Source organism: Globicephala melas, chromosome 17 (assembly GCF_963455315.2).
Source record: "Globicephala melas chromosome 17, mGloMel1.2, whole genome shotgun sequence".
Lineage (NCBI taxonomy): Eukaryota > Metazoa > Chordata > Mammalia > Artiodactyla > Delphinidae > Globicephala > Globicephala melas.
Window position 1 is genome coordinate 65,786,113 of NC_083330.1, and position 12,091 is coordinate 65,798,203.

A 12,091-nucleotide genomic window follows, 5' to 3' on the forward strand; every position below is an offset into this window, starting at 1 on the left:
CTGCAGCGAGCGGCGGGTGCTGAGAGCCCTGGTGCGCGCGCCCGCAGTCCATTGTGCTCGGAGTGAATGGGGAGCGCGCACCAATCAACGGTTGCTTCGCCCCCCACGGCCCCTCCCCTCCCGCCCACTTCCCGGGACCCTGACGTCACGGGAACTTTTCCTCCGCCCCCTCCTCCGGCTTCTCGCGCTGAGCCCGCGGCCTGCGGGAGGGCGCGCGCCTCCTCCCGCCTAGATCGGCTCGGGGGGCGTGTGCGCGCGCAGGACACGCCACCTGCGCCGGAGCGCGCTCTGCCCGAAGCATCCCCAGCCGTCGGGCCACCCCCGTCGCCCCCGCCGGCCCAGCTGCACCTCCCCTCCGCTCCGGTGACTGCTCGCCCGGCGGCAGGGCCCGAGTCGTCGCAGCCACCTCATTGCACAACCCGGCTTCCCAACTGTTTACACAGCCCGGCCTGTGAGTGTATGTGTATACAGCGTGAGTCACCGGGAGGCGGAGGAGGTGGAGGAAAAGGAGAAGGAGGAGTGCACTGGCCGGGATCGGTGCGGCGCACACACTCACTCACACTCAGTTACCCTCTCCGAGCGCGTCTGTCTCGCGCACACTCACGCCGGGAGCCCGGAGCGCGTAGGATCCCGGGCGCCGCGGAAAAGTTGGTCCGGCTTTCGCTCCGACACTTCTTGCTTCGGGAAGTGCATTTGCTCCGTGGCTCCGCCGAGCCTGCGGAATCCTGTTCTCGCTGCTCCGGACCTCGGAGGCCGCCGCCGCCTCTGCTTCCCCGACTGTCGGCAGCCTCTACAACAATAGCGAGGCGCCCCGAGCCGGTACCCACGGGGATCCGGGGACCCGAACCGGCCTCCTTTCCCCGGACGCGCGGCCACCGTGGTCCTCGCGTGTACCGCGAGCGCCCGGGAGCGGCTCCGGCTTTGCCCCCCGTGGGGGCAGAACCAAGCTCCGTCTGCAACCTCCATCCCGCGGGCTGGAGTAAGTCGCGGCGCCGGCGCCGACCCAGTTGCACCTTCCCGCGCCGATCCGAGGACGTACAAAGCCGGGGCCGCCCCGGCCGGGGACGGGATGCGGGTCGGTCCCGTGCGCTCTGCTATGAGCGGCGTCTCGCAGCCCCGCGCTCCGGCCTTGCTACTCCCGGTCGGCCGGGGCGCCCCGGCCAAACGCCTGCTGGACGCGGACGACGCGGCGGCCGTGGCGGCCAAGTGCCCACGTCTCTCCGAGTGCTCTAGCCCCCCGGACTACCTCAGCCCCCCTGGCTCTCCCTGCAGCCCGCAGCCTCCGCCCGCCGCTCCGGGGGCTGGCGGCGGCTCCGGGAGCGCGCCGGGGCCCAGCCGCATCGCCGACTACCTGCTGCTGCCCCTGGCCGAGCGCGAGCATGTGTCCCGGGCGCTGTGCCTCCACACCGGCCGCGAGCTGCGCTGCAAGGTAGGCACTCAGGGGCCGGGACCCGGGACCCGGCGGGGGGTCGCGGGGTGAAGGGACCCGGTGGCAGGCAAAGGTGTTTGGGGTCTCGCCCGCCGTCGCCCGGGGGCCGAAGGTGCCGTCAGGACTTGGGCTTGGGGCAAGGCGGATAAGGGGGTTTGAGCCCGTTAAGGCAGCATTTGACCCGGGTCACCCTATTGGGGATTGAGGGGTTCGGATGGAGTGGTATAGTGGGGGCTTGGCGGTCGAGAGGAAGTGCGGTGCTCAGTTACTTTACAACATCTATGTTATTTGCTTAGCGCCGAGCTTAGTGCGTGGCGTTCCACATAAGTTGTGGAATTGATATGGATTCCAGGGCCATGCCATTCCCCCTTTCCCATTCTCCTCGCTTCCCCCGCCCCTCGTTCTGGAAGGACGCCCTGCTGTGGGTGCCTCCTTGGAGCTTGGAGCAGCTGGCAACTCTCTTGCTGGGGCTGCGAGGCACCCGGCCTCAGCCGTGGGTGGTAAGGGGGCGGGAAGTCCGTGTTGGGCTCCGGTCTTGGGGATTCCGGCTGGAACCCGCGCTGGAACCGGAACCCTGTCCTCCCCAGAGAGTAGTCTGAGAGGGTCTTCCAGCGAGGGCGGGGGGTATTTGGCCGCAATAGAAATGTTGGAAAGCCCACACCGACTAGGAACCCTCGCTTCCATTCATGTCTTGCTTTTCCGGCCCGCGATTTTCCTTTGAACATAAGGGGCTCCATCCTGGAGGGGATACAACTCTTGCAAACAGGATCCTCCGCACTCTCCTCCAGCGCCCATAGACGCAGAACATTCCCACAGGCCATGCACCCTTTGCGAGCTGGACACCCGGGCCTCAGACATCCCTGAGAAGCCTCCGGGCTGCTCGTTTTCACCGGAAACATAGGGTCACCCCTCAGTTTAAGTCGCTCTTTGGTTTTCCGCAACTCACCTGACCCCCCGAGCTCCCCTTCCCTGGCCTCGCTGCTGCCACCTACTGTCCGACCCGAACGAAACTTCACATGTGTGATCGAGCCCAGTTTAAAGGGGGGCAAAATCTTTTCTTCGTGGTGGCTGGGGAGCAGAGCTCAGAGGGTATGAGTGTGGGCTGGGGTGGGAGGAGGGGGGCAGCGGAAAGGTTTTTCGAGCTGGTGCCGGAGCAACCGAGCGTCAGAGGTGGGGTGGGTCTGGTCATTGTGCAACCCCTTCCAGTTCCTCCGAGCAGATAATAGCTGAATCCAGATGGTGACAGCCCGTGTGTCACCGTTTCCAGTTGAGTCTAGGATATGAGTAACCGGACTAAACAAAAGGCCCTTAAAGAGACCAGCCAGCTTCTTAGAGAAGATGCTACCCATGTCCCGAGTGAAAGTGAGGATGGGAGTTGGTGTGGGGGGGGAGATCAGTAAACAAATGAACCCCCCCACCCCCCACCCCCCCGAGAGGATCCCGTATCCCTCCTGTGGGAATTTTAACTCAAGACTGCTTATACCTGAGTCACAGCCTCGGCAGGTTCCTTAGGGCTGTGTTGACAGTCTTGCGCTTGGAGTCATCTGTTCCTTCTGAGTAATGACAGAGCTGTACGTTCTCCAGCTGTATGTTCTTCCACTTGGAGGCTGCAGAGTCACCATGTCCTGTGCTCTCTCTGGTCTGCAGGAGGTCATGCATTTCCAGAGGCTGCTCCTGGAGATCCCAGGGGGACCTCTATCAGCCACTTTGCACAGCATTACCTGCCAACGAGAAAGGGCCACAGAGGGTGGGGACTTAGGAGCTTAGCTCTCTGGAGCCGGAAGGCCATACCTAGAAGACTTCTTTCAAACCATCCATATGGTAGCTCTTTGGAGATTTGCTAGCCCTAGATGCTACTGCTTTTGGGTGTTAGGAGTAGCCCAGGCTGCATCAGGTGGGGTTGCAGAGCTAACAGGGGTTGCAGGAGGTTGGGGTAAATGAATGGAGCCTCACTTTTAACCAAAGCCCAGAGATTGAGAACTGCAGCCCAGCCCAGGATCTGGGAGGCAGCCTCTGCTTTTCTAGCCTCCTAAGTGAGTCCCCTTCTCTCTGCAGGTGTTTCCCATTAAACACTACCAGGACAGAATCCGGCCTTACATCCAGCTGCCCTCACACAGGAACATCACTGGCATTGTGGAAGTGATCCTTGGGGAAACCAAAGCCTATGTCTTCTTTGAGAGGGACTTTGGGGACATGCACTCCTACGTGCGCAGCCGGAAGAGGCTGCGGGAAGAGGAGGCTGCCCGGCTCTTCAAGCAGATCGTCTCTGCCGTTGCCCACTGCCACCAGTCAGCCATCGTGCTGGGGGACCTAAAGCTTAGGAAGTTTGTCTTCTCCACAGAGGAGAGGTGAGCGGCCTCCACAGCCTCTCCTGTGCCTTTTGACTCCAAAACGAGGGTGCAGGTCGAGCAGTTAGGTGCAGGGTGTTGGTTCAAAACAACACCAAGGGCTCAGTTGTCCCAGAGTTAGTCTTTAGAAATCCTCTCTCCAGAGGGGCCAAAGCCAAAGTTGGTTATTCTGCACCCTTGTGGACGTGGCCTGGGGACACCTTGGTGCATCTGTGGGATGTCACGTGAGGACAGGATGCCCTCCCCGCTTCCACCCCAGGATCAGGTTTATTCCCCATCGTTGTCAGAAAGGTCAGTTCTCCTGGGGTACAAATGTCAGTCTGCCCTTCACAACATCCATTCCTAGAGGATGTCTTCAAATCCTTGTTTATACGGAGTGGGGTTTTTTTTCTTGTTTTTTTCCCCCCTGTTTATTTATTTATTTATTGCACTTAGTAAGTATCACAGAGCTGGTCAGACTGTCGTAGTTGCAGAAACCTATCCCTTTCCTTCACACCACACTCCTATTATGAGTCAGGCTTGGCCCCCAATATTTTCTCCCCATTCTCCGGTGACTTTTTAGACGTCTTGTTTGGATGCATCTTCAGAAGATAGCCACAGTTGAATGAGAAATGGAAGCTGGCTAGAATTGGTTGCTAAATATAGATCATGGCTTACCTCATAAAGAACAAGATGAGCTCGATAAGACAATAATGTGACATTAAGATTCAGAGTTGAGGTTTCAGTTGAGAATTCAGGAAGCCACAGGAGATAAACCTTACCTGATTTTAAGAGGTGGGCCACATCCCTTGTGGAAAGATTAAAAGCAATACCATTGTAGAATTGCACAGGTGGGTGTGTGTTACTTCGTTGTAGGTATTCATGCAGGGCTCACCCCACCTGTGCTTTTTTTACCCTTGACTTCAGGTCCTATGAAAAAGCATAGGGTTGAGTTGCCAGAAAGCATGGCTTTGTGTCTGACCTTGCAAGAGTCATTGGCTCATACTGATTAGCAAAGAAAAGCAAAGTGTTGGTAATGAAGAAGTTTCCAATTCCTGGAACACTCTCCTTTGATATGGTGATGTATTTTCTGAAACACACCTTACACACCTCCTTGCTTACTGTTGAAATCTGCTATTGCACAGGCGAATGTCATGTGCGTGGAGTTTGGCAACCCGAGGGTTAAGCAATGACAGGCTGACGCTATTCGTGTAACCAGCACAGGTGCAGGGTTTTAGTACTACAGCAGCCAATCAGTGGCAGACAGTGTGGGTTGAGTCATATTTTCCGTTTACAGAACCAATGGGTATTTTACATAACTACGGGAGGGGGGGACGGGGGGGGAGGTCAGGCTGAGGACATACTGAAGTTAGCACATGTATACTACACTCCAGGGAACAGGAAGGCAGGAAGAAGAAGAAAAAAAAACAAAAAAGAACTAGACCTTTGAGAGGAAAAGGAATTGACCCAGTAGCCCGTAGCAAATATTTGCGTCTAACTTCGCAACGAGTGACTTACTGACACAGGGCTGTTTCAGAGAAGCTGGGGGGAGCATAAGTGACCACCATGTATTGGAGACTCCCCACATGGCTCTGGGCTTTGGGGGAGCCAAGATGCTTGAGTGGCTGGATCTGAACAAGGAGGCACCTGCAGCTTCATCAGAGAGCCTTAACTAAAGATGTGTCAAACCTTAGTTGTTACCTGAAGAGATAAACCCTTACCTGAGTAAATGAGCTCAGGTGTTGATGTGTCATCCTAGGGTGTGCGTGCGTGTGTGTGCGTGTGTGTGTGTGTGTGCATGTGCACACATACGAGGGCGTTTTAGGGCTCCTGCATCTTTCAAATCCACCAGCTGCTTTTCTTTGTCCTTTCTGTCCAGGCTAAGCATTCTTTGCAATTAAACATCCCAATAAATGTAATTAACATTCCATGTACGTTTCCCGTCATGGCCGTCATAGCTTGGGCTCAGGTGGACAGAATCCCCTCTGTGTGTATATATCGATGTGAACAGGAGTGCTAACAACCTGTGTGCAGTAACAGTGACCTTGGGCTCCGTGTTCTGTAATGTTCTGTAATGCCAAGCAACGGGTCCAAGTAGCCCTGGCAGTCAGTGGCATGATAAGAGATAAGATCCACTTGTAGGATGCCCAGGCTCTCCCTGAAGCAGTAGGATAAACTGCTCTTCCCTGATAGCTTTTGGAGAAATGTCAGCATTCCCCTGAGACAGGCTCCCACTGCTGCAATGTGAACTTTGTAAATTGTGTAACCCTTATTAGGATATGTCTTATAAGCTGTAGCATAATGAATAGTATTTGGGGCTTTGCATCATACCCTCCACCCCAGGCTCTCTCTCAATACTTTGCTAATGTGTATTGCAGTTTGTATTGCTTTGTGAAATCCTGAGTCCTCCAGGGTGATGCAAGGCACTGCTAACTGGATGAAGGGGTAACTGGCATTCCTTGGGCCTTTGCGATGAGTACTTGTGGGCGCTATTATTGGGAAGACCTTGGTTTTCATAGTAGCTGGAAGTAATGGCTTGTTTCCTCTCTCCTACAGAACCCAGCTCAGACTGGAAAGTCTAGAAGATACACACATAATTAAGGGAGAAGATGATGCTTTGTCAGACAAACACGGCTGCCCAGCCTACGTGAGCCCCGAGATTCTCAACACCACAGGGACCTACTCCGGAAAGGCGGCGGACGTTTGGAGCCTCGGGGTGATGCTCTACACCCTTTTGGTGGGACGCTACCCCTTCCATGACTCAGACCCCAGTGCCCTTTTCTCCAAAATCCGACGTGGACAGTTCTGCATTCCTGACCACATTTCCCCCAAAGCCAGGTGCCTCATTCGCAGCCTTCTGAGACGGGAGCCTTCAGAAAGACTCACTGCTCCAGAGATCTTACTCCATCCCTGGTTCGAGTCTGTCTTGGAGCCTGGGTACGTCGACTCAGAAATAGGAACTTCCGACCAGATTGTTCCAGAGTACCAGGAGGACAGTGACATCAGTTCCTTCTTCTGCTAATCCCCAAACCTCAGAAACCTCATAATTCTCACACATGGCATTTCCATTTCTAAAGATGGACAGGCCTTTCCTGCAGAGCTGTTTCCCTTAGTGAACCTTTGCCAGCTGTCCCTGTGTCAGATATGGGGGTTCCGCATCTTTTACAGGTGGCAAGGAGTATGGATATCCTGCAGCATGTGAGCAAGTGAAATGAACATTCTAAAGGGAGAGGAAATGAATCGCACAATGGCATTTTGGGCAATAACCATATTTTTAACAGGGTGACAAATAATTTGGGCCAATAAACCTGCCATCTTCGAACTTGTCTTTGGTAGCCAGACTTTTGCTACCCTAGCTTCTCTGATCGGAAAGTTGTTTTTTCTGGTTTGGTTTAACACTCACCCTTTCTTCATCTTTTTGGAGCAGACTGTTTCAGGGGCATAGGAGCCTGCCTGAACCACGAACCCAGAATTTCTCCTCCATTTCCTGCCAAGACCTCATTTGCACTAATGCCTTCTTTCTGACCTTGAAATGCGCCCTCCCATCCCTTCACTATAAAAGCACTTACCAGCTAACTGTGGAAAAGTATCATAAAAGATTCAAACTCCTGGCTATTTTAGAACTCTGAGCTCAGACAGAGAGACTGGAGACTTTTAACAAGAATTTGAGCACTTGGAAACCATTAGCTTTCTTGGTTCCCCTCAAATATGTTAGCATTTATCCTTTACTTTTTTCCCCAAGACCATCTCAGGGTGGAGCATTTTGTCTAGGAGGAGAAAGATAAGAAGGCTCTCCACTCCCTCTCCCAAGAGCAAATGTTAAACATCTTAGTGCTTCAGAGAAAGTGAATTTTGGATAGTCTTAGACGGTTCTCGGACTAACTTCCAGAATTATACTTTAACCACTGCCATGGGTATGGTCTGCAGTTTTGCATGACAGGTTGTGAATATTTCGGATGTGGTGTGGTTTATGAATACATCTGCATCATCAGTATCTGGGATGAAATAGCAAGCCCCAAATCTTTAAACTTGAAAGGGACGTTAAAAGTCATCTGGTCCAACTTCTTTCGTTTCTCTGCCACCTCCCAATGCAGAAATCCGCCCCCCCGACACACAGCTTCTTTCACAGGTTGGGTCTGCAACCTCTTTTTGAATGCTTCCAGAGATGGGAACTCACTACCTACAAAAGATAGAGCTTAACAAAGAAACTGCAACTTGCATTAAAAAAACAAGTACAGATGAAATATCAGTAAATAGACAGTACTGAAATCAGGTGATTAAACGGGTAAACCAAACATACTGTATTTTGAGAAATGGCACAAAAACAGGCAGTCACTTTTAAGGGCTACGCCTAGGCAAACTACTAACATGCATTGTGAGAATACCGTGTATACCTCACGTACTGTGTACTTTGTACATATAGTGTACCTTTTATACATATGTCCGATTTTTTTGTTGTTGTTTTGGCTCTGACGCTTGTTCTGTTGTCTGTGTCTGTCTGAATAACCTGCGTGTCTAAGGCCACGTGAAATGTGAATGATCATTGGCAATATTACCTTGACAGAATCATGGGACTTGGAGAAGAGGGAGGACAGAAGCCTCTGTCCCACTAACGTTCTTGTGGTTGCTTGAATGTTGTATCTGTGATACATGACCCGGCTGAGGACTCTGGGCTGGCTGGGGCTTTGAAACACTAGATCCTTCCTGTACATGTGTATATATGTGAGACGGCTGTTTCTGACTTGTAGAGAAATTTTAATAAATCTGGTTTCGTAAATGGGTGCAGTGACTTTCTTTGGAGTCCAGTCCGCCACTGCCTGGTGCACTTTCACACCGAGGCTGCAAAGGTCTCTGGCATCAGGGCCTGGGATCTCGAGGAGGAGATGGAGAAGTAAACAGATGATGATTATTATGTGTGACCTTTGACAACTGAGCCCATTCACTTTTTCCATTGAAGTGAGCAAATTCATTTTGATGGGTGAAACCAATTTGGTGAATCAGGTTGGTGAGGGCTATGGGTTGAATTTAGAGTCGAGAAACATTTCGAGAGGAGCATACATAAAAAAGCCTTGAGTTGTAAGAGTCCCTCTGACTTATGGTCCTTTTTAGTTCAGGGACCCTTGAGAATTTGATGAAAATCGTGGACACTTCTCAGAAAAATGTACATGTGTATCCAACAGAATTTTGTTGTAATTTCAGAGGTCCACATACATCCCTGAAGGCATCACAGGACTTCTGATGAGAACCAACCTCCCCCCTTACCTCCCCCATTAGACTTAATTAAAATGGCTGAGGCTCTTCCATGTTTCCTGTAAGTGTGAAAATGGAACTAAAGGATGGAAAACTGAAAGCAACATTATTTTGAATTACAAAGGCAGAGAAAGAAAGGATTTTGATTTGATTAGGTGTATAGCCTCACTATCATATCAGAATTTATTCTATATGAAGTCAGTTAGCATCCAGAGTGATTTTTTTTTTTTTTTTTTTTTTTTTTGCGGTACGCGGGCCTCTCACTGCTGTGGCCTCTTCCGTTGCGGAGCACAGGCTCCGGACGCGCAGGCTCAGCGGCCATGGCTCACGGGCCCAGCCGCTCCGTGGCATGTGGGATCTTCCCGGATCGGGGCACGAACCCGTGTCCCCTGCATCGGCAGGTGGACTCTCAACCACTGCGCCACCAGGGATGCCCCAGAGTGATTTTTAAAAAAATATTTTCATTGTAAGTGTAACAAATATATAGAAAAATGCACGTAGAAGTGTGTGGCTCTGAATTTTCACGAAACAAACACACTGGCCTAACCTACAGTCAGGGCAAGGAAACAAAACACTGCCAGGACCCCAGGAGCCCCCTCCTACCCGTTTCAGTCCCTACCTGACACCTCCTCCAAGGGTTACTACCATGGGACAGAATTTTAACTCTAAGTTCTAATGGTAAAAGTTAGAATGAGGATTAAGTCATCACTCTGGGCTTAAATGAAAAGGCATACAGAGATTACAGGTGACACAGTTGCCCTTTCTAGGACTTAGGCTGAGATCACTCAGGAAAGAGACCTATGACACCAAAGTAAGTGCAACTCAGGCCTCGTGACCCAGGAACTTAAGAAACGGAAAAAGCACAAAGCAACACAAGGAATGGTCAGATGCCTGAGTAGCTAAGAGACTAGGAAGCTGGGAGTTGATCTAGGGCCATTCCACGAAGAAGACCCTTAAACCCCAAAGTTCCTGGGTCCTCAGAACATACACTGCAATTTCTCCCTGCCCTGATGAACCCAGGCGAGGCTCTGCACAACTCCTAGGGCACACAGAAGGCTAATACTTTGGACTTCACAGAACTTTTTAATCTAAGGATTTCAAAATACTTTGCAAGCAATTAAGGTTACAGCACCTTTTTGTACTGTCGTTGCATGAACAAAGTGGAGAGAAATATGGGTCAGGATTAGCTGGGGTGACACGTGATGCCACAAATCCATAAATTTAATCTCTTCAAAGGTTGGAACAAATCTGGGGCAATCACAACCAGTTACATTATAGAAGGTTGGAAGGAGAGTGTACCAGTACTGGTTAAAAGGCTGATCACTTTTATTTTCTCTTGTACCCTCAACATAAATCATTCAAGTAACATATCAATGACTGTTTATTCATATTGTACTTTCTAGAAGTTTTCACTCTTTTTCTCCTCTTTTCCTTCTCCCTCTCCTTCTCTCTCTCCTTTTATATTCACAGCAGCCAAGTGAAATAGGCAAGTCAAATATTATTTGCTCCATTTGATAGATGAGAAAACAGGCTCGAATGTCTTTCAGGAGCTACTTAGAAGTAAGCAGCTCAGGGCTGGGACATAAACTCAGGTCTTTTACTCCTTGTCTAATGTTGCGGCTATGTCTGCACACGGCTGTTTAACTTCTTCTGGTAAGAATGACGACTGGAGAAGACGGTTCAAGACAAATACAGATACTGAGATTTTAGCCCCCTCAAGGTCTTCACAGTGATTCAGTACCTCAGTTATAAAGGTGGGAGCATTACTGAAGATGAGAGATATCCATTATTCAAAAAACATTTACTGTTCACCTACCATGTGCCAGGCACTGCGGTAGACCCTTGGGAAACAGAGACCAAGACTCAGTCATAGCTCAGTGAATAGAAAGCTCCATGAAGTTGGGGACTGTGACCATCTTTGTCACCCCTGGCTCTCAGCACTCAGCTCAGTGCCTATCACAGGAAGGTGTCCAATACCAACATGGATGGATGAGTGGGTGGGTGAGTGGATGAGCGAATGGATGAGTGGGTGGGTGGGTGGATGAGTGGATGGACGAGTGGGTGGGTGAGTGGACGAGTGGGTGGGTGGGTGGATGAGTGGATGGACGAGTGGGTGGGTGAGTGGATGGACGAGTGGGTGGATGGATGTGTGGATGGATAAATGGAGGGATGTCCTCCAGCAGCTCAGAGCCTAATGGGCCTCCAAGTCAGAGAGCCGAGAGCACAGAAGCTGGGATCTTGTGACTGGGGTCTCTTCCTAGCTCTGAAGCTCTTCCACTATTTGACCTTGAATGAGCAGATCTGCCTCTCTGGCTCTCATTTGCTCATCTTTAAACAGGAGTGATACCCTTTGACTTCTTCGGCCTCTTCAGTTGGTATTCTGTGAAAAGAGACTGATTCTGTGAAAACAGGGCCTACGATAATCTTCGTCAGAGGGACCATCGGAATAGCTTTATGCTTCCTTTTAAAACTAGTCACAGGCAGCGTGAAATTAGAATGAACATTTCATACTGGATGAGAAAAAGCATTGTAGCAATGAAGATTATGGAACTGACTTTTCAATATGACTTTGGCTCCCCTCCAAAAAAAGAAAAGAGGAGTAGGATCTCACTACCAACCCCTGGGAACTGCCCATATGAGATTTCAGTGGATTCTTAAAGACCCCAGGAGCAGTCAATGACTTACGGTTCCTAGAAGAGGTAGGAAAAGAGGAAGATGGTCTCTTTCACGAATATCCCACCTCAGTCCTGCTTATGCTTGACAGTACGCGTCTCATTTTATCTTCTCAGCAACCCTGTGAAGTGAATGATTTGTTCCCATTTAGCAGATACGGTTGCCGAGAACTACAGGCTGAACAGTGTGTCCAAATTCATGCAGTGGGTGGATGGGACTCAAACCCAGGCCTGTTTGACTCCAGATCTTTGCCTTTTCCAGTCCGGTGATTTACACTTTGGGCTTGATGTGCTAGACCAGCAACACGATATCTTCTTTTTGGAGCAGCCATTGTGCTGGGAGATTTTTTGCCAGGAAGTGTACCATATGCTGGGTTACTGCTTGTTTTAGTCTATGATGTCTACGTGCTGAG

General features: G+C 50.9%; 1 protein-coding gene across 1 annotated transcript; it reads left to right on the forward strand.

The window, feature by feature from the left end:
• Positions 1 to 241: 241 nt before the first annotated feature.
• TRIB1 (tribbles pseudokinase 1) lies at positions 242 to 8,525 on the forward strand. The gene is made up of 3 exons (XM_030875782.3): positions 242 to 1,429; positions 3,485 to 3,777; positions 6,313 to 8,525. Exons 1-3 carry the CDS (start codon positions 1,070 to 1,072, stop codon positions 6,776 to 6,778), a joined length of 1,119 nt encoding a protein of 372 aa, XP_030731642.1. The 5' UTR covers positions 242 to 1,069; the 3' UTR covers positions 6,779 to 8,525.
• The last annotated feature ends 3,566 nt before the right edge of the window (positions 8,526 to 12,091 follow it).